The sequence below is a fragment of the Pleurodeles waltl genome, chromosome 3_1, assembly GCF_031143425.1.
Source record: "Pleurodeles waltl isolate 20211129_DDA chromosome 3_1, aPleWal1.hap1.20221129, whole genome shotgun sequence".
In the NCBI taxonomy this organism is placed as follows: Eukaryota; Metazoa; Chordata; class Amphibia; order Caudata; family Salamandridae; genus Pleurodeles; species Pleurodeles waltl.
The window spans coordinates 326367146-326390431 of NC_090440.1; the positions used below are offsets into that span (position 1 = coordinate 326367146).

General features: G+C 46.6%; 1 protein-coding gene across 2 annotated transcripts in view; it reads right to left on the reverse strand.

Moving 5' to 3' along the window:
* Positions 1-23286, reverse strand: part of DMXL2 (Dmx like 2) — a 1615381-nt gene that overhangs the window by 1375413 nt on the left and 216682 nt on the right. For both annotated transcript variants that reach the window (XM_069222485.1, XM_069222484.1), the window contains exon 10: positions 8494-8700. In XM_069222485.1, coding sequence (XP_069078586.1) covers positions 8494-8700 — 207 coding nt within the window. The remainder of the gene's footprint in view (positions 1-8493; positions 8701-23286) is intronic.

The window sequence follows — 23286 nt, forward strand, 5'->3', positions numbered from 1 at the left end:
GGAGAGAAGACTGCCTCTGACCCTATTGTGATTCTTTAGCCACCACTGCAGGTCTTTTGCAGTTCCCTTTCAGATCTGAAACATGTCTAAGGGCTGCACCATGTATTATGCCACCGTGGGGGGGCCCTCACCAAGCCCATGCAGGCTGCCATTAAAGCTTGTGTGTGCTGGCGGGGAGAAAAAGAGAAACTCTATATGGCACCCCTCTCAGGGTGCCATGCCCACAAACCACTGCCTGTGGCATAGGTAAGTCATCCCTCTAGCAGGCCTTACAGACCTAAGACAGGGTGTACTATACCACAGATGAGAGCATAGTTGCACAAGCAATATGCCCCTAAATTGTCTAAGTCCATTCTTAGACATTGTAAGTGCAGTGTGGCCATACTGAGTGTACGGGCTGGGAATTTATCATTAGGAACTCCACAGCTCCATAATGGCTTCAGTGAAGTCTGGGAAGTTTGGTATCAACCTTCTCAGCACAATAAACCCACACTGATGCCAGTGTTGGATTTATTGAAAAATGTACTCACAGTGCATCTTAGAAATGGCCCCTGTATTTTAGCCAAACGTCTAGCGCAGGACTGACCGGTCTATGCCTGCCTGCCACTTCTAGACAAGATTCTGACCTCATGGGGTGAGAGACTTTGTGCTCTCTGTGACCAGAAACAAAGCCCGAGCTGGGTGGAGGTGCTTCACACCTTCCCCCTGCCGGAATTCTTACACCTGGCGGTGAGCATCATAGGCTTAGGCCTCTTGTTACAGTGCCCCAGGACACGCCATCTAGTGGAGATGCCCGCCCTCCAGGCTAAGCCCCACTTTTGGTGGCAAGTCTGACGGGAAAGCTAGGTAAAACAAGGAGTGACCACTTCAGCTGGGACCACCCCTAAGAGGTCCAGAGCTGAAGTGACCCCGCTCTCTTTGCAAAATCCTCTATCTTGGTTTGGAGGACGGGGACCAATAGGGGTACGTCCGTGTCCCCCTCCCCAAGGGGAGTGGACACCGGAAGGGTGTAGTCACCCTCAGGGACAGTAGCCATTGGCTACTGCCCTCTGACCACTGTAACGCGCCTATATCCAGGATTTAAGGGCTCCCCTGAACCTAGCTCGTCAGATTCCTGGTGACCTCAATAAGATGACAAGAAGAAAGAAGAATGACTGCTAAGCTGACCCCCAGCACAGAAGACTGAAGACACCAACTAACTTAGGCCCAGCCCTACAGGCCTGTCTCCAGCTTCTGAAGCCCTGCTACAACAAAAGCAACGCATCCTGCAGGGCCGGAGACCTCTTAAAAGCTTCAAGAGGACTGCCTGCACCCCTGAGGACCAAGATCGCCTGTGTACAGCAGCCCTGTCCAGAAAGAAACTCCAGAAGCGTCCCAGATCCGAGAGTCCTGTGGCTGCCATCTTGAGAGACCGCCGCTTCCATAATTCTCTCCAGGTGAGGTCCTCAACTCTTGCATGGACCGTCCTTTCTGAACCACCCCCAGTACCTGGGGAGAGAGCGCAAGCTACTGACAATGAATTGTTGGAATTGAGACAGGGTAACAAGGAGCTGGTGACTTATCTAGCCCAGATCAAGAAGCTGATAATCGAGACCGATTGGCCAGAAGACAATAGGGCTGCCTTGTTTTATAGAGGGTTGAAGGATGAGCTCAAGGACACGTTATCCCAAATTCCTAACCAACCCACAGAAATGCCAGCACTAATAGATTTGGTTCTGGAAATTGATTACAGGCAGACTGAAAGGAGAAGAGAGAAGAGAAGAGAGATTTCCGCCCAAGTGTTCCCAGAGTTGATTGAATGAGAATAGAAAATTTAAGAACTCTAGAAAATGGTCAATTAGTGGAACCCATGCAAATAGGCACAACCAGAGCACCTCTTTCCAAGGAGGAAAAGGAGAATAAATAATCTTTGTCTGTATTGTGGGGCTAGAGGTCATTTTGTGAAAATGTGTCTGAAGAAACCGAAGCAATCACCGAAGGAAATCTTGCTGCACCACCAATAGGAGGAGTTGAATTCGTGATTGCTAATAAAGACAACTCCAAAAACCCATCAATTGGCCAATACTTTACAGTCATCTGTTCCACATCTCCCGTTATTTCTGACCTTAAAATTTGGAGAGAGAAACCTATCAAACGTGTCAGTAATGATAGATTCAGGCGCCAAGGGGAAATTTTGTGACCTGAAATTTGCTGCTAAGATCGGTCTAAGGGCTATTCGGAAGTCTAGAAGTGAGGCTGTAAGACCTGTGGATGGAACAAACCTCACCTCCAGCACTATAAACTCATACTGAGTAAGTAGAGCTCATTTTCAAAGAAAGACATCAATAAATTCTAGAGTTCAATTTAAATTATGCATCCCAGTTCCAAATAACCCTAGGACTTCCATGGCTCACAAAGCATAATCCAACCATTAGTTGGAAAGAAAGATCTGGAAAGATGGCATCAGATTATTGTAAAAGAAATTGTTTCCATGAGACTTCTCCATCAAGAGAATCTAGTCCAGCCCTCGGTTTATGTGAAGCTGGAGCTGCTTTTTGTATGATACACACTGGTGAAACTCCTGACCAGTATCAACAATTCAAAAACATGTTCAATGAGGTGGAGGCAGAGAAATGACACCCTCATCGGTCATTTGACTGTAAAATAGAGATAGAACCAGGGACCAATCTCCCTTGCAGTAAGCTCTATGCTTTAACAGAAAATTTAAATTAACATCTAAAAGAGTATATTCATAAATAACTAAAAAATTGATTTATTCGTCCATCACAATCTCCTGTTTCTCCCCACTTTTCTTTGTACCCAAGAAAGAGGAAGGAGATCTGAAAACGTATATCGACTACAAGGCTCTGAACCGGATAACCATAAAAAAACGATATTCCTCTGCCATTAATTTCAGTCCTTTTTGGACCAGGTGAAAAGGTGCTCAAATATATACGAAACTGGATCTAAGAGGAGCCTTATCACCTTATCCGAATCCGAAAAGGAGATGGATGGAAGACTGCCTTCATGACAAAGTATAGAGTTTGAGTATCAGGTCATGCCATATGGTCTCTGCAATGCCCCTGCTGCCTTTCAGCATTTCATAAATGATGTGTTGAGTGATTTTATAAATGCAACATTGTTTACATTGATGATAGTTTAATTTACTCAGCATCAAAGAAAGAGCACCAGGAAGCATGTGAAAGGCGTGTTACAATGTTCAAGAGAAAACTACCTATATGTGAAATTAGAGAAATGCGTCTTCAATGTCCAAAAAGTTGATTTCCTAGGTTTCATTCTATCCCCAGAAGGTGCAACAATGGATGAGCAGAAAATCAAGGCAGTGATTGAATGACCGCCCCCAACATCCGTGAAAGAAATCCAAAGTTTTATTGGGTTTGCCAATTTCTACAGAAGGTTCATCAAGGAATTTTCCACAAAAAGTTATTCCCCTCACTAGGTTGTTAAGATAAGGAATTCCATTCATCTGGTCAAAAGAAGCTGAGGAATCCTTTTAGTCCTTAAACAAGACTTTTACTACCACCCCCATCCTGCTTAATGCAGACCCCTCAGAACCCTTCTATCTGGAAACGGATGCTTCCGATCTGACAATAGGGGGATATTTAGCACAAAGAGTCCGGCAGCTGCATCCTGCGACTTACAGATCTCGCAAATTTTGTAACAGCTGAGGTTAATTACACGATAAACTGAGAAAGAGTTACTAGCCATAAAAGACGCCTTCAAAGAATTAAGGGCCAGATGTAGGTAGGTATCAGATTGCGAGTTGCAATTTGCGAGTCATAGCGACTCGTAAATTGCAACTCGCAATCCAAGATGCAGAAAGGTGTCTCAGACACCTTCTGCGACTCACTATGGGGTCGCAAAGACCCACCTCATGAGATGGGTCGCAGTTTGCGACCCCATAGCGAGTCTAGGCACTCACGGGGATGGTGGCCTGCTGGAGACAGCAGACCACCATGTCCGTCCCTGCTTTTTTAATAAAGCAGGTTTTTTTTCTCTTTGCAACCCGTTTTCCTTAAAGGAAAGTCGGTACCGACTCGCAAAATGTGTTTCAGCATCGTGTAAGGGCTTTTGCGCCTCGCAAACAGCGTTTTTCGCTATTTGCGAGGCGCAAAAGCCTTCTTACATCTGGCCCTAAGACACTACTTGCTTGGAGCTAAACACACAGTATCAGTGTTTACTGACCATAACAATTTACCATTTTTAAAGTCTGCAAGAACTCTCGCTACCAGACAACTTTGATGGTCGCTCTACATTGAGGATTACAACTTTGTAATAACCTACCATCCTGGAAGTAAAAATGGGAAAGCAGATGCCTTCCCAAGAGTCAATACAGAAGAACAGAAGGTGCTTATTGAAGAAAAAAAGATTATTCCGGAATCCAAGATAGTGGGAACAGTGGTGAGAGAACCTATGGATGAAGAAATTAAAAAGACACTTACCACAGAAGAAACACAAAGATGCGTGGGTGAGGATTCTTCATGAGAATTTTTAAACCAATTGCTGTACCATGATGGAGCTTTGGGAAAATATATCAAACATTATGTGGCTAATTGTGGCATTTGTGCATAGGGAAAGCTGACCAGACAAGCTCCAAGGGACTATTACAACCATTACCAATCCCCCCCTATCCTTGGCATACCATTACTATGGATTTAATTGTTGACTTACCCTCCAGTCAACAATATAATTCTATCTTGGTGATGGTAGATACCTTTTCTAAAATGGCCCATTTCATTGCATTAAAACACATACCAAGTGCTAAGGAGTTGGCTCAACTGTTTAGCATCCATATAGTCCGAGCCCATGGGGTGCCTAGATCATAATTTCTGATAGAGGTTCCCAATTCCTGTCCTATTTTTGGAGAGCCTTCACCCTAGGATTGAGTATAGAAACTAGATACTCCACTAGTTATCACCCAGAGACGGATGGGCAATCAGCAAGAGTTAATCAGGAACTGGAACAGTATCTGACACTCTTCCTTTTAGATCAGGAAGGGTATTGGCCAGATCTCCTTTGGGAAGCCGAGTTTGCACACAATAATGCCAAGAACACTTCCACTGGTTCGACCCTGTTTTTCTTAAACTATGGCAGACACCTAAATATCACCATTAGCACTAAAGAAATTTTTGTTCCTGCATTAAAGGAGTTGGTACAATATGTACAGACAGTTCAGGAGACAGCTATTGAGAATCTGGCACAGTCGAAGGGGCAAAATAAAAATAGATAGAAAAAGAAGAGTAGAAAACGATTATTAGACAGGAGATAAGGCTTGGGCTGAGCACAAAACACTTAAGACTAAAAGGGAAACGAAAGTTCCAGCCTCGTTTTATTGGTCCTTTACACAGTTGAAAAGAAGATCAATTCAGTGGCATACAAGCTTCAATTACCTTCTCAATTTAAACTCAATCCAGTGTTTCATATTTCCTTGCTGAAGAAGAATTGGCCAGGTTACCAAGAGAAATCACCACCCAAGTCTATACAACAGAAGATGGCAAAGAATTTGTAGTGAAAAGAATTCTGGATTCTAAGAAAATTTGATGAGAACTATACTATTTGATAGACTGGAAGGGCTAAGGTCCTGAGGAAAGATCTTGGGAGCCACAAGCTGAAGTCCATGCTCCAAGACTTATCAAGGCCTTACAAGCCTCAATCTGGAGGACCATCCTTGCGGAAGGGAACGGTCAGGAAACCAAAGGCATTTCAGGCTCCCCCTCAACTTTTGAAACAGATATTCGCTACTTTCTTGAAAACCATCTAACTTGTGAAATTGAAACAAAGCGGTATTGATGCATATGCTGGATACTTACTTGAAAATGTACTTACCTGCAAACTGAATCTTGTGGTTCTAGAAATAAAGTAACAAAATAAATTTTTGCTATATAAAAACAATTGGCCTGGAGTTAGTCACTGAGTGTGTGCTTCATTCATTGCGTGTGTGAACAACAAATGCTTTGCACTACCCTCTGATAAGCCTAACTGCTCAACCACACTACCACAAAAGAGAGCAATAGTATCATTTACTTTAGCCCTTGTTAAGCCTCTGGGGTACCCCTGGACTCTGCACACTATATCTCATTTTGATATAGTATATACAGAGCCAGCTTCCTACAGATTTACATAGTAAATTACTCCCCTTTTTAACCCAAAGCTCTCTTCATAACATTGGAGCTCTCCAGGAACCCACTCCTAAAACCACACCACCCTTTCTTTCTCTCTTATTTTACATCAGAAATTGACAATTTGTTTAATCACAATGTGACCAAGATTCTTGAGGACTTAAAATGAAAATGAAATAAGGCCAGACTTTCCTTTCCTTCTTTCTAAAGGTATGTCCTGCTCATCCAATCCCCAAAAACTGACATGACCTTTCTACTTCAGATTCTCTACTCTGTGAAACCCATTTCCTTTGATGATTCTATCCTTCAAATCTTATCAAACATCATTTTAACTTTGACTAATTAATTTATGCTTATACAACGTATGCTACAACCATTAAAGGTTTATATATCAGAACAAATCCCTCCCCTTTGGACACCTGCTCTAGATCTTTCAAACTACGAAATCATAGACCATTCTCTAGGTTTCCTTTTCTCAGGAAAGCAAAAGATTACTTTCATCCAACTTTATACCACATTCATGAACCCAATGTTCTGGGATCCTACCAGCTAGGTTTTAGTTCTGGTGGTGGGACCCATATGGCAAACAGGGACTACTAGGATACAACTATGGTGGCTGAAATAATTTGTAACTGGTTTCCTGTGGTTCTCTACCATGCTCGAAACCTGGGCAAAGTACGCCCCTCCATACTTGGCTCTCAAGGTAACTAGGGTAGTCAACAACTTCTGAGGGAGTTAGGTATACAGAGTATGGTTCAGAATTGCTTCTAGTCCACTCTTCATAGGCAGATCACAGGTTTTTTTTTTCAAACGGAACACTCCATCAGTAGTCTACTTCCACTACAGAGTGGGGTTCTGTACAGAGTCACTAAAAATCATACGTAGGTGTGTTATCTGTCAGTTTGCCTTGCAGAGTTCAATTCTAAAATGGAAGCTCTGAAGTAAGCGGTCAGAGTACCAGGCCTGACAGTTAGATCCTGGAGGTGCAGGTTGAAGAGTAAGAATAAATTACATTTTATACGAGGCTTATTGGAGGTAACACTTTCTTTACACTGGCGACTGAGGCACATTAACACGTCCAGAGGGAATCAAGAGATAACATGGACAGCCGGAGATCACAGCATGAAGTAGGCAACGCCTGATGTGTAATGCTAATGGAACAGTAGAAGAGGAGCCAGGCAGCAGCAAGGGACAGCTGGGGAGGATAAGAAACATAGTGGCTGTCTGGAAGGACAGAGGTTAACAGAAAAGAAGATAAGAAATCCAACACTTTTGCAAAGACAACATTACATGTCATCAGTGGTAAACAAGAGAAGCTGGGGAACGCAAGAGACAGAGTGCAAGCTCAAACAGAGAACAAGAAGAAGACAGCAGGGAGTGATGACAACAGGCCAACACCAGGCATCACTGGGTCGGCCATGGCCAAAGTAAGTGCAACTATAGTGACAGAGAAAGACTTTCAGGCTGGACGTCAAGAGGCCAACATTAGGCACCATAAGGGAAAACGTTTAGGATAGACAAATGCCTGATCAATTTGCCAACAACTTCACAACGTCATGATCCAATAAAGAATAATTGCAAAAAGGCACTCCCACTGGCACGGAGGACTTTGGGTAGAAGAATGTTAGTAACAATGTAACATGCACATTACTTGCTTCTCATTAGAGGAGTTAAAATAGATACTGTGAATATGCAAAATAAAAACAACTCGCTTTCTGATGGAAGGGCACACCATGACAGGACATCTCTACAGCATACTAAAAGTATCTTTAAATAAGCACAATCACAATTCAGCATATTGAATAATCTGAAATCACAAAGATATGCCTTTTGTAAGATTTCGGAACATTCAGAATGATACAACAGCACTTCTCTTTCATCTGAAGATCGATTAGGTCTTCTGAGCATTGAGCATTATGTTTTAAAGCGTCATGCAAATGGAAATTTCATTCACTGGGCCTCACAGTCCGAGCAGAAAACGTAATAATCTGCAGTCGTACCTGTCGGCCAAGTTTAGAAAGTGTACCCACACTGCTCAAAGCGGGCATGCACTTCTTAGTTCTAGACTTCACTTAGTTGGTCCCCGTTCCTTCCAATCTAAAAACTTTACAATTTTACTGCTGATAAAATGCAGACGTATTTCTGAGCACCCTTAATATCCCATTTCCATTTCCATTTCTCTCAGGTAGAGCATAAGCTTTTTGAACCAAAATTCCTACCACAGGGATGATCTGAACTATTTAATACAGTGACCCATGTTCAAGAAATTAGACATACATTAACATGATCATTGTGAAATAGAAAGCACATGAAAGGCACTTTAAAATAAATGTTTAAATAAAAGATTGAAAAATAGTTCTCTCAGAAAACTAACCATTATCGAATCTCATATGCAACCCATCTTCATCCTCTTCAATATCCACGGTTTCCAATTCCTGATCAGCAATTGTTTTCAAATGATGCATAAATGTTTCAACTGATGACGTAAAATGCAGTTCCTTATTATTCAGCCAATGTACAACAAAACCTCCAAACCCGTCGTCGCAGTTAAAAGCCGTTTCGGCCAAAACTGATGGGATATCTGTTAGAAGAAAGATTAATTTGATAGAAAAGCAAAAATGTAAAGTCATTCAACACTACTGTATGTACACGACATTAAACAACATTAAGCTGATGAATGATTACGGTATACATAATTTACAGTAACTAGTACTATAAGTTGGAGAGCTGAGGTAATCAGTCTCTGATACGGACCGAGTACCATCTCCTAGATATCTGCAAGATAACAATAAACACTTGAATATAACGATTGCAAGTACAACTACCGGGACATAGTTAGACATTCATTTGTGATAATAATCTTCCATTGTTTGTACAATTTCTCCAGCTCCTTTAGTCTAGTCCGCATTTTTACTGATACCATGTGGAATGTACTGGAGACTGAATTGTATGATGGCAGTATCAAGAATGCAGGCTATGTACATGAGGGTACAGTGGCAGGTGTAGGGCGGGCCTAATGTGTTTGCATGTATGTGACCTTAAAGAATACCCAGTGGTTAGAAATAGTAAGCCTAATGCGAGTGAATAAAACCGAAAAGATCGTAGTGCTTCAGCAAAAATATAGATGATGCGATAGTAGGCGTGGTTTAGTGGCTGAATTGCTAACTTTGGAATCTGGGTATCTGGGTCTAAATCCAAGCATAAAGCACTAATTTGCTGATTATGGGCAGGGCAAACCCCTTCCTCTTCCTGTGTCCAAAAACGTAAAGATGTAGAATGGAACTGTGAAATGAAACTTAATTCTGCACTTCAAAATATGTGAACTCATGTACAGGATCTTTTATTGCTTCACAACACCCCTATGCAAAACTTAATGTAGGGTGCACAATTGTTTCCGAGTAAGGCTTGTGATACATATATCACAGAGTGGAGGTAGCCACTCTGTAGGGTCCCCAGAGATAAAAATTCCTTGGATTTTTTTGTCTCTTAATAACTTTGCACCCATTTGACAAATTTTCGCGAACCTTTGCAGAACTATCACACCCGTTACATAGGTGAATGACTCAACATTTGGCAGTTTTTGGTCAAGGGGATGGACATAAAACAGGGGGGAGGAGGGGAGGAAGAATACTACAGTGCATTTCACACAGACTCCTGTATTTCACTTAGTGGCAAAATGGATGAACCAAATGTATTGAAATTTCACTGCAATGTACATTAGACTATGTTGACAATACTTTTTGCTTCTGCAAGTGGTTATGAAGTGGTAATGATACACATGGAGTGTCTAGTTGGCAGTGGTTTGCACCCTGTCCAAATAGGGACCTTCACTCTAGTCAGGACAAGGGAGCCGCACAGCTAGGATAATACCTGTTCATCCCCTTGGTAGCTTGGCGCCAGCAGTCAGGCATATCTCAGAGGCAATATGTAAAGTACTTGAGTGTACACACAACACAACACAACACACACACACACTGAAAACACCACAAAGGTATTTCACACCAGTTTAGAAAAATAGCCAATATTTATCAGACTAAAAGAAGACCTAAACGACAAACACAAGCAAAGATATACATTTTCAAAGATTAAACGTCAAATAGCGCTTAGAAACACCATAGCTCCAAGTTGGACTATCACAATGTCATTGACGGAGTCATTCCCAACAGTCCAACGCCACTTGCAAGGGAGTGCGGAAAGGTCACAGAGTCCCACGGACCCCCAGATACAGTACACCTTAGAAAAATAATGAAACAAAGACTTTGCACCAGGGAGGTGAGGCGTTGCTGGAGCCATGGCGGCGTCGGTTCCTTACTGTGAAGTAGGGGAGGTGAGGCATCAGTTTCATACAGTTGCAGGGGAGGTGATATGGAGTCTGTGGTAAGGTGTCTGTTCCTTACGATCCAGGAGGGGTCGATGAATCCAACAGGTCAAGACATGCGGTGGTGAATTTGCGGTGTCGCGATCACACCATGGGCTAAAGGTGCTGGAGCGGAGTTGGGGGTCCTGGATGTCAGGGAAATGGCACTCACAGACTCATGCTGTGGTGTGAATTCGGAGGTGCTGCAACGGTGTAGGGTCTCCAGCATCGGCCGTGGTCCTCAGCGGGGACCACAGCTCCTGGTGCAGGCAGTGGCGCGGAGTAGGACAGCAGATCCAGTTTCTAAGTCGCTTTGGAGTTGATACGCTTGGTTGCTTCTGGGTTTCACCAGAATTCACTTACAAGGGCCCAGGAACTGGATTTGGCACCACTTGGCAAGTCAGGACTCTAACCAAGAAAGTCCAGGTGCTGGCAGATAAAGTCTTTGATGTCCTTGAGACTTCTAAAATGAGGCAAGCTCAGTTCAAACAATTGGAGAACCTTGGAAAACAGGATGTAGAAAGCAAAGTCCAGTCATTTCACTGTCAGGACAGATGCAGCAAGCAGCAGGCCAGGCCAGCACAGCAAAGCAACAGTGTAGGAAGTTGGCTCTGTATGTGCTATTTCAAAGTAAGGAATAGCATGCACAGAGTCCAAGGGTTCCCCTTAGAGGTAAAATAGTGGTAAAAATAGATAATACTAATGCTCTATTTTGTGGTAGTGTGGTCGAGCAGTAGGCTTATCCAAGGAGTAGTGTTAAGCATTTGTTGTACATACACATAGACAATAAATGAGGTACACACACTCAGAGACAAATCCAGCCAATAGGTTTTTATATAGAAAAATATCTTTTCTTAGTTTATTTTAAGAACCACAGGTTCAAATTTAACATGTAATATCTTGTTCGAAAGGTATTGCAGGTAAGTACTTTAGGAACTTCAAATCATCAAAATTGCATGTATACTTTTCAAGTTATTGTCAAATAGCTGTTTCAAAAGTGGACACTTAGTGCAATTTTCACAGTTCCTGGGGGAGGTAAGTTTTTGTTAGTTTTACCAGGTAAGTAGGACACTTACAGGGTTCAGTTCTTGGTCCAAGGTAGCCCACCGTTGGGGGTTCAGAGCAACCCCAAAGTCACCACACCAGCAGCTCAGGGCCGGTCAGGTGCAGAGTTCAAAGTGGTGCCCAAAACACATAGGCTAGAATGGAGAGAAGGGGGTGCCCCGGTTCCGATCTGCTTGCAGGTAAGTACCCGCGTCTTCGGAGGGCAGACCAGAGGGGTTTTGTAGGGCACCGGGGGGGACACAAGTTGACACAGAAATTTCCCCCTCAGCAGCGCGGGGGCGGCCGGGTGCAGTGTAGAAACAAGCGTCGGGTTTGTAATGGAAGTCAATGGGAGATCTAGGGATCTCTTCAGCGCTGCAGGCAGGCAAGGGGGGGATTCCTCGGGGAAACCTCCACTTGGGCGAGGGAGAGGGACTCCTGGGGGTCACTCCTCCAGTGAAAGTCCGGTCCTTCAGGTCCTGGGGGCTGCGGGTGCAGGGTCTCTCCCAGGCGTCGGGACTTTAGGTTCAAAGAGTCGCGGTCAGGGGAAGCCTCGGGATTCCCTCTGCAGGCGGCGCTGTGGGGGCTCAGGGGGGACAGGTTTTGGTACTCACAGTATCAGAGTAGTCCTGGGGTCCCTCCTGAGGTGTTGGATCGCCACCAGCCGAGTCGGGGTCGCCGGGTGCAGTGTGGCAAGTCTCACGCTTCTTGCGGGGAGCTTGCAGGGTTCTTTAAAGCTGCTGGAAACAAAGTTGCAGCTTTTCTTTGGAGCAGGTCCGCTGTCCTCGGGAGTTTCTTGTCTTTTCGAAGCAGGGGCAGTCCTCAGAGGATGTCGAGGTCGCTGGTCCCTTTGGAAGGCGTCGCTGGAGCAGGATCTTTGGAAGGCAGGAGACAGGCCGGTGAGTTTCTGGAGCCAAGGCAGTTGTCGTCTTCTGGTCTTCCGCTGCAGGGGTTTTCAGCTAGGCAGTCCTTCTTCTTGTAGTTGCAGGAATCTAATTTTCTAGGGTTCAGGGTAGCCCTTAAATACTAAATTTAAGGGCGTGTTTAGGTCTGGGGGGTTAGTAGCCAATGGCTACTAGCCCTGAGGGTGGGTACACCCTCTTTGTGCCTCCTCCCAAGGGGAGGGGGTCACAATCCTAACCCTATTGGGGGAATCCTCCATCTGCAAGATGGAGGATTTCTAAAAGTTAGAGTCACCTCAGCTCAGGACACCTTAGGGGCTGTCCTGACTGGCCAGTGACTCCTCCTTGTTATTCTCATTATTTTCTCCGGCCTTGCCGCCAAAAGTGGGGCCTGGCCGGAGGGGGCGGGCAACTCCACTAGCTGGAGTGTCCTGCTGGGTTGGCACAAAGGAGGTGAGCCTTTGAGGCTCACCGCCAGGTGTGACAATTCCTGCCTGGGAGAGGTGTTAGCATCTCCACCCAGTGCAGGCTTTGTTACTGGCCTCAGAGTGACAAAGGCACTCTCCCCATGGGGCCAGCAACATGTCTCGGTTTGTGGCAGGCTGCTAAAACTAGTCAGCCTACACAGATAGTCGGTTAAGTTTCAGGGGGCACCTCTAAGGTGCCCTCTGTGGTGTATTTTACAATAAAATGTACACTGGCATCAGTGTGCATTTATTGTGCTGAGAAGTTTGATACCAAACTTCCCAGTTTTCAGTGTAGCCATTATGGTGCTGTGGAGTTCGTGTTTGACATACTCCCAGACCATATACTCTTATGGCTACCCTGCACTTACAATGTCTAAGGTTTTATTTAGACACTGTAGGGGTACCATGCTCATGCACTGGTACTCTCACTTATGGTATAGTGCACCCTGCCTTAGGGCTGTAAGGCCTGCTAGAGGGGTGTCTTACCTATACGGCATAGGCAGTGAGAGGCTGGCATGGCACCCTGAGGGGAGTGCCATGTCGACTTACTCGTTTTGTCCTCACTAGCACACACAAGCTGGCAAGCAGTGTGTCTGTGCAGAGTGAGAGGTCTCCAGGGTGGCATAAGACATGCTGCAGCCCTTAGAGACCTTCCTTGGCATCAGGGCCCTTGGTACTAGAAGTACCAGTTACAAGGGACTTATCTGGATGCCAGGGTCTGCCAATTGTGGATACAAAAGTACAGGTTAGGGAAAGAACACTGGTGCTGGGGCCTGGTTGGCAGGCCTCAGCACACTTTCAATTGTAAACATAGCATCAGCAAAGGCAAAAAGTCAGGGGGCAACCATGCCAAGGAGGCATTTCCTTACACAACCCCCCCCCAAACGAAAGAGGATGAGACTAACTTTTCCCAAGAGAGTCTTCATTTTCTAAGTGGAAGAACCTGGAAAGGCCATCTGCATTGGCATGGGCAGTCCCAGGTCTGTGTTCCACTATAAAGTCCATTCCCTGTAGGGAGATGGACCACCTCAACAGTTTAGGATTTTCACCTTTCATTTGCATCAGCCATTTGAGAGGTCTGTGGTCAGTTTGAACTAGGAAGTGAGTCCCAAAGAGGTATGGTCTCAGCTTCTTCAGGGACCAAACCACAGCAAAGGCCTCCCTCTCAATGGCACTCCAACGCTGCTCCCTGGGGAGTAACCTCCTGCTAATGAAAGCAACAGGTTGGTCAAGGCCATCATCATTGGTTTGGGACAAAACTGCCCCTATCCCATGTTCAGAGGCATCAGTCTGCACAATGAACTGCTTAGAATAATCTGGAGCTTTGAGAACTGGTGCTGAGCACATTGCCTGTTTCAGGGTGTCAAAGGCCTGTTGGCATTCCACAGTCCAGTTTACTTTCTTGGGCATTTTCTTGGAGGTGAGTTCAGTGAGGGCTGTCACAATGGATCCATATCCCTTCACAAACCTCCTGTAATACCCAGTCAAGCCAAGGAATGCCCTGACTTGAGTCTGGGTTTTTGGAGCTACCCAGTCCAGAATAGTCTGGATCTTGGGTTGGAGTGGCTGAACTTGGCCTCCACCTACAAGGTGTCCCAAGTAAACCACAGTTCCCTGCCCTATCTGGCATTTGGATGCCTTGATAGAGAGGCCTGCAGATTGCAGAGCCTTCAAAACCTTCCTCAGGTGGACCAGGTGATCCTGCCAGGTGGAGCTAAAGACAGCAATATCATCAAGATAAGCTGTGCTAAAGGACTCCAAGCCAGCAAGGACTTGATTCACCAACCTTTGGAAGGTGGCAGGGGCATTCTTTAAACCAAAGGGCATAACAGTAAACTGATAATGCCCATCAGGTGTGGAGAATGCTGTCTTTTCTTTTGCTCCAGGTGCCATTTTTATTTGCCAGTACCCTGCTGTCAAGTCAAAGGTACTTAGAAATTTGGCAGCACCTAATTTATCAATGAGCTCATCAGCTCTTGGAATTGGATGAGCATCTGTCTTGGTGACAGAATTGAGCCCTCTGTAGTCCACACAAAACCTCATCTCTTTCTTTCCATCTGTGGTGTGAGGTTTGGGGACTAAGACCACTGGGCTAGCCCAGGGGCTGTCAGAGCGCTCAATGACTCCCAATTCCAGCATCTTGTGGACTTCCACCTTGATGCTTTCCTTAACATGGTCAGACTGTCTAAAGATTTTGTTCTTGACAGGCATGCTGTCTCCTGTGTCCACCTCATGGGTACACAGGTGTGTCTGACCAGGGGTTAAGGAGAAGAGTTCAGGAAACTGTTGTAGGACTCTCCTACAATCAGCTTGCTGTTGGCCAGAGAGGGTGTCTGAGTAGATCACTCCATCTACTGTACCATCTTTTGGGTCTGATGACAGAAGATCAGGGAGAGGTTCACTCTCTGCCTCCTGATCCTCATCTGTTACCATCAACAGATTGACATCAGCCCTGTCGTGGAAGAGCTTAAGGCGGTTTACATGGATCACCCTCTTGGGGCTCCTGCTTGTGCCCAGGTCCACCAAGTAGGTGACCTGACTCTTCCTCTCTAGTACTGGGTAAGGGCCACTCCATTTGTCCTGGAGTGCCCTGGGAGCCACAGGCTCCAGAACCCAGACTTTCTGCCCTGGTTGGAACTCAACCAGTGCAGCCTTTTGGTCATACCAAAACTTCTGGAGCTGTTGGCTGGCCTCAAGGTTTTTGGTTGCCTTTTCCATGTACTCTGCCATTCTAGAGCGAAGGCCAAGTACATAGTCCACTATGTCCTGTTTAGGCTCATGGAGAGGTCTCTCCCAGCCTTCTTTAACAAGGGCAAGTGGTCCCCTTACAGGATGACCAAACAGAAGTTCAAAGGGTGAGAACCCTACTCCCTTCTGTGGTACCTCCCTGTAAGCGAAAAGCAGACATGGCAGGAGGACATCCCATCTCCTTTTGAGTTTTTCTGGGAGCCCCATGATCATGCCTTTTAATGTCTTGTTGAATCTCTCAACCAAGCCATTAGTTTGTGGATGGTATGGTGTAGTGAATTTATAAGTCACTCCACACTCATTCCACATGTGCTTTAGGTATGCTGACATGAAGTTGGTACCTCTGTCAGACACCACCTCCTTAGGGAAACCCACTCTGGTAAAGATACCAATGAGGGCCTTGGCTACTGCAGGGGCAGTAGTCGACCTAAGGGGAATAGCTTCAGGATACCTGGTAGCATGATCCACTACTACCAGGATATACATATTTCCTGAGGCTGTGGGAGGTTCCAGTGGACCAACTATGTCCACACCCACTCTTTCAAAGGGCACCCCCACCACTGGAAGTGGAATGAGGGGGGCCTTTGGATGCCCACCTGTCTTACCACTGGCTTGACAGGTGGGGCAGGAGAGGCAAAACTCCTTAACCATGTTGGACATATTGGGCCAGTAGAAGTGGTTGACTAACCTCTCCCACGTCTTGGTTTGTCCCAAATGTCCAGCAAGGGGAATGTCATGGGCCAATGTTAGGATGAACTCTCTGAACAGCTGAGGCACTACCACTCTCCTAGTGGCACCAGGTTTGGGGTCTCTGGCCTCAGTGTACAGGAGCCCATCTTCCCAATAGACCCTATGTGTTCCATTTTTCTTGCCTTTGGACTCTTCAGCAGCTTGCTGCCTAAGGCCTTCAAGAGAGGGACAGGTTTCTTGTCCCTTACACAGCTCTTCCCTTGAGGGTCCCCCTGGGCCTAAGAGCTCAACCTGGTAAGGTTCAAGCTCCAAAGGCTCAGTTCCCTCAGAGGGCAGAACATCTTCCTGAGAAGAGAGGTTCCCTTTCTTTTGCTGTGTTGCAGTTGGTTTCCCAACTGACTTTCCTTTCCTCTTGGTAGGCTGGGCCATTCTTCCAGACTCCAGCTCTACTTGTTCACCCTGTGCCTTGCACTGTGCTCTTGTTTTCACACACACCAGTTCAGGGATACCCAGCATTGCTGCATGGGTTTTTAGTTCTACCTCAGCCCATGCTGAGGACTCCAGGTCATTTCCAAGCAGACAGTCCACTGGGATATTTGAGGAGACCACCACCTGTTTCAGGCCATTGACCCCTCCCCATTCTAAAGTAACCATTGCCATGGGATGTACTTTTCTCTGATTGTCAGCGTTGGTGACTGTGTAAGTTTTTCCAGTCAGGTATTGGCCAGGGGAAACCAGTTTCTCTGTCACCATGGTGACACTGGCACCGGTATCCCTCAGGCCCTCTATTCTAGTCCCATTAATTAAGAGTTGCTGTCTGTATTTTTGCATGTTAGGCGGCCAGACAGCTAGTGTGGCTAAATCCACCCCACCCTCAGAAACTAGAGTAGCTTCAGTGTGGACCCTGATTTGCTCTGGGCACACTGTTGATCCCACTTGGAGACTAGCCATACCAGTGTTACCTGGATGGGAGTTTGGAGTGGAACCTTTCTTGGGACAGGCCTTGTCTCCAGTTTGGTGTCCATGCTGTTTACAGCTATGACACCAGGCCTTTTTGGGATCAAAGTTTTTACCCTTGTACCCATTGTTTTGTGAAGAGGCTCTGGGCCCACCCTCCTGTGCAGGTTTTTGGGGGCCTGTAGAAGACTCTTTACTATTTTTAGTTTTGGTTGTCTCATCACCCTTCTGCTGGGGAGTCTTTGTGACCCCTTTCTTTTGGTCACCCCCTGTTGAAGTCTTGGACACCCTTGTCTTGACCCAATGGTCCGCCTTCTTTCCCAATTCTTGGGGAGAAATTGGTCCTAGGTCTACCAGATGCTGATGCAGTTTATCATTGAAACAATTACTTAACAGGTGTTCTTTCACAAATAAATTGTACAGCCCATCATAATTACTTACACCACTGCCTTGAATCCAACCATCTAGTGTTTTCACTGAGTAGTCAACAAAGTCAACCCAGGTCTGGCTCGAGGATTTTTGAGCCCCCCTGAACCTAATCCTGTACTCCTCAGTGGAGAATCCAAAGCCCTCAATCAGGGTACCCTTCATGAGGTCATAAGATTCTGCATCTTGTCCAGAGAGTGTGAGGAGTCTATCCCTACACTTTCCTGTGAACATTTCCCAAAGGAGAGCACCCCAGTGAGATCTGTTCACTTTTCTGGTTACACAAGCCCTCTCAAAAGCTGTGAACCATTTGGTGATGTCATCACCATCTTCATATTTAGTTACAATCCCTTTGGGGATTTTCAACATGTCAGGAGAATCTCTGACCCTATTTAGGTTGCTGCCACCATTGATGGGTCCTAGGCCCATCTCTTGTCTTTCCCTCTCTATGGCTAGGATCTGTCTTTCCAAAGCCAATCTTTTGGCCATCCTGGCTAACTGGATGTCCTCTTCACTGGGGCTATCCTCAGTGATTTCAGAGGTGTTGGTCTCTCCTGTGAGGGAACCAGCATCTCTGACTATTATTTTAGGAGTCAGGGTTTGAGGGACCCTGTTCTCCCTAGATAGGACTGGTAGGGGGGAATTGTCCTCCAAGTCACTATCCTCTTCCTCTGAGTTGCCACCCTCAGAGGGGTTGGCCTTTTCAAACTCTGCCAAAAGCTCCTGGAGCTGTATTTTGGTAGGTTTTGGGCCCATTGTTATTTTCTTTAGTTTACAGAGTGACCTTAGCTCTCTCATCTGTAGATGGAGGTAAGGTGTGGTGTCGAGTTCCACCACATTCACATCTGTGCTAGACATTTTGCTTCTAAAAGTTGGGATACTTTTTAAGAATCTACAACTAGTTCTAGGTTCTAATTCAAACTTTTACAAACTTTTAAACTCTAAAAGAAATGCTAAACAGGATCTAACACAAGGCCCTAGCAGGTCTTTTAAGAATTTAGAAAACTTTTCAAATTGCAAAAATCAATTTCTAATGACAATTTTGGAATTTGTCGTGTGATCAGGTATTGGCTGAGTAGTCCAGCAAATGCAAAGTCTTGTACCCCACCGCTGATCCACCAATGTAGGAAGTTGGCTCTGTATGTGCTATTTCAAAGTAAGGAATAGCATGCACAGAGTCCAAGGGTTCCCCTTAGAGGTAAAATAGTGGTAAAAATAGATAATACTAATGCTCTATTTTGTGGTAGTGTGGTCGAGCAGTAGGCTTATCCAAGGAGTAGTGTTAAGCATTTGTTGTACATACACATAGACAATAAATGAGGTACACACACTCAGAGACAAATCCAGCCAATAGGTTTTTATATAGAAAAATATCTTTTCTTAGTTTATTTTAAGAACCACAGGTTCAAATTTAACATGTAATATCTTGTTCGAAAGGTATTGCAGGTAAGTACTTTAGGAACTTCAAATCATCAAAATTGCATGTATACTTTTCAAGTTATTGTCAAATAGCTGTTTCAAAAGTGGACACTTAGTGCAATTTTCACAGTTCCTGGGGGAGGTAAGTTTTTGTTAGTTTTACCAGGTAAGTAGGACACTTACAGGGTTCAGTTCTTGGTCCAAGGTAGCCCACCGTTGGGGGTTCAGAGCAACCCCAAAGTCACCACACCAGCAGCTCAGGGCCGGTCAGGTGCAGAGTTCAAAGTGGTGCCCAAAACACATAGGCTAGAATGGAGAGAAGGGGGTGCCCCGGTTCCGATCTGCTTGCAGGTAAGTACCCGCGTCTTCGGAGGGCAGACCAGAGGGGTTTTGTAGGGCACCGGGGGGGACACAAGTTGACACAGAAATTTCACCCTCAGCAGCGCGGGGGCGGCCGGGTGCAGTGTAGAAACAAGCGTCGGGTTTGTAATGGAAGTCAATGGGAGATCTAGGGATCTCTTCAGCGCTGCAGGCAGGCAAGGGGGGGATTCCTCGGGGAAACCTCCACTTGGGCGAGGGAGAGGGACTCCTGGGGGTCACTCCTCCAGTGAAAGTCCGGTCCTTCAGGTCCTGGGGGCTGCGGGTGCAGGGTCTCTCCCAGGCGTCGGGACTTTAGGTTCAAAGAGTCGCGGTCAGGGGAAGCCTCGGGATTCCCTCTGCAGGCGGCGCTGTGGGGGCTCAGGGGGGACAGGTTTTGGTACTCACAGTATCAGAGTAGTCCTGGGGTCCCTCCTGAGGTGTTGGATCGCCACCAGCCGAGTCGGGGTCGCCGGGTGCAGTGTGGCAAGTCTCACGCTTCTTGCGGGGAGCTTGCAGGGTTCTTTAAAGCTGCTGGAAACAAAGTTGCAGCTTTTCTTTGGAGCAGGTCCGCTGTCCTCGGGAGTTTCTTGTCTTTTCGAAGCAGGGGCAGTCCTCAGAGGATGTCGAGGTCGCTGGTCCCTTTGGAAGGCGTCGCTGGAGCAGGATCTTTGGAAGGCAGGAGACAGGCCGGTGAGTTTCTGGAGCCAAGGCAGTTGTCGTCTTCTGGTCTTCCGCTGCAGGGGTTTTCAGCTAGGCAGTCCTTCTTCTTGTAGTTGCAGGAATCTAATTTTCTAGGGTTCAGGGTAGCCCTTAAATACTAAATTTAAGGGCGTGTTTAGGTCTGGGGGGTTAGTAGCCAATGGCTACTAGCCCTGAGGGTGGGTACACCCTCTTTGTGCCTCCTCCCAAGGGGAGGGGGTCACAATCCTAACCCTATTGGGGGAATCCTCCATCTGCAAGATGGAGGATTTCTAAAAGTTAGAGTCACCTCAGCTCAGGACACCTTAGGGGCTGTCCTGACTGGCCAGTGACTCCTCCTTGTTATTCTCATTATTTTCTCCGGCCTTGCCGCCAAAAGTGGGGCCTGGCCGGAGGGGGCGGGCAACTCCACTAGCTGGAGTGTCCTGCTGGGTTGGCACAAAGGAGGTGAGCCTTTGAGGCTCACCGCCAGGTGTGACAATTCCTGCCTGGGAGAGGTGTTAGCATCTCCACCCAGTGCAGGCTTTGTTACTGGCCTCAGAGTGACAAAGGCACTCTCCCCATGGGGCCAGCAACATGTCTCGGTTTGTGGCAGGCTGCTAAAACTAGTCAGCCTACACAGATAGTCGGTTAAGTTTCAGGGGGCACCTCTAAGGTGCCCTCTGTGGTGTATTTTACAATAAAATGTACACTGGCATCAGTGTGCATTTATTGTGCTGAGAAGTTTGATACCAAACTTCCCAGTTTTCAGTGTAGCCATTATGGTGCTGTGGAGTTCGTGTTTGACATACTCCCAGACCATATACTCTTATGGCTACCCTGCACTTACAATGTCTAAGGTTTTATTTAGACACTGTAGGGGTACCATGCTCATGCACTGGTACCCTCACTTATGGTATAGTGCACCCTGCCTTAGGGCTGTAAGGCCTGCTAGAGGGGTGTCTTACCTATACGGCATAGGCAGTGAGAGGCTGGCATGGCACCCTGAGGGGAGTGCCATGTCGACTTACTCGTTTTGTCCTCACTAGCACACACAAGCTGGCAAGCAGTGTGTCTGTGCAGAGTGAGAGGTCTCCAGGGTGGCATAAGACATGCTGCAGCCCTTAGAGACCTTCCTTGGCATCAGGGCCCTTGGTACTAGAAGTACCAGTTACAAGGGACTTATCTGGATGCCAGGGTCTGCCAATTGTGGATACAAAAGTACAGGTTAGGGAAAGAACACTGGTGCTGGGGCCTGGTTGGCAGGCCTCAGCACACTTTCAATTGTAAACATAGCATCAGCAAAGGCAAAAAGTCAGGGGGCAACCATGCCAAGGAGGCATTTCCTTACAAACAGGCAGAGTTGCAGTCCCTCTTACGACATTTCAGTCCAGAGGTTTTCTGAAGTTGTGGTCTAAAGAACAAGTTACTTACCTTCGGTAACGCTTTTTCTGGTGGATACAATAGCTACCTGTGGATTCCTCACCTTATGAATTCATCCTTGCGCCAGGATCCGACAGAAAGTTCGCTTCCTAGCTCTCCACCTCGACGAGGACGTCACAATTGCACGGCTCCACGCGACTCCGTCTGACGTCACCGTGCCATTAAGAGGTCCTCGTTGGCGTGCCGACGTCAGTTTCACCCATTTTTTACGTGCCTTTGAGGCGAACACCCTTTGATAACATGGTCAGAACCTCCTGTTGCAACAACAGAAGATGGTCCTCTGAACAAAACGAGGGATTTGGGTGGGGGGGGGGGGGGGGGGAGGTTTGCTGTTATCAACTCTAACTTGCAGAGAAAAAGACAAAGCCTTCCCTCTACAGGAGAGGTATGTTCGATAAAGTGGGGAAAACTAGGGCTGCCTTCCCTGCTGTTGTCCACCAGAGGAAGAGGATGACGAAGAAGCGTGTTGCTGGACTGCCCCTCTAGCTCTCCCACACCCTCTAAAGAGTCGATCTGATGGATTGGCAGGCTGTTGGGCCGAGTACTGGGGCCTCTGAAAAACCACCCCACGACAAAACCCTCTGATTCTGCGAAAAGACCTATGCGGAGCAGCAGGGGTAGCTTGTAAACCTAAGGATTTTGCAGTCACTCGGCTCTCCTTAAAATGTTCAAGGGCAGAGTTAGCTTTCTCTCCAAAACAGCCATTCACCATCAAAGGGCAAGTCAAGTAAGGTGGTCTGTACATCCGAGGAGAATCCGGAGGACCTCAGCCACGCATGCCTCCATGTAGCAACAGAAGTCCCCATTGCCCTAGCAACCGAGTCTGTGGTATCAAGGCCAGATTATATAATCTGCTGCGCCACAGCCTGTGCATCCGTAAAGAGTGTTCCAAAAGGCTTCTGTGTCTCCTGTGGCAGATCCCTGACCATAGCCTTGGCTGAATCCATAAGGGCTAGGACATACCTGCCCAGCACACAGGTAGCATTCACAGCCTTAAGCGCCATGCTGCAAGACGAAAATATCTTTTTTGAAGACTGCTCCATTTGTTTGGACTCCCTATCAGACGGGGACACAGGGAACGAACTAGGAGTAGACTTTGTGGAGCAAGACGCTTGAACCACTAAACACTCTGGGGTTGGATGACGTGAGAGGAACCCAGGATCCTCGGGTGCCCCCCTATGTCTCCTTGCCACCGCATTATTAACAGCTGGAGACAAAACTGGTTTCCTCCACACGTCCATTGTAGGCTCCACAATGCCTCGTTGAAGGGCAGCAAAGGATCAGCTGAGGATGTAGAGGGATGCAGAACCTCAGTCAGCAGATTTGTCTTCAACTCTGCTGCAGATAAAGTCAGGTCTAAATAGTCCGCTGCCTTTCTAATGACAGAGTGGAATGACGCTGCCTCCTCCGTAAACTCCCCCGGAGATGAAATGTCCCATTCCGGGGAAGTATCCAGTCCACTGGCCGACCCCAATCCTTGGAATTCCTCAGAAGGCTCCATAAGCTCACCGTCTTCCAATTGTCGGTATTCTTCTTCTTCAAGAAGACCCAAGGCCTTTCTCCTAGATCTCAAGCGGGATTCTAACCTCAACTCCATCGATGCTGAATCCTGACCAGGCACAGAAGAAGATGCATGGATCTGAGCATCACACGGACCCGGCGCTGACACGGACTCC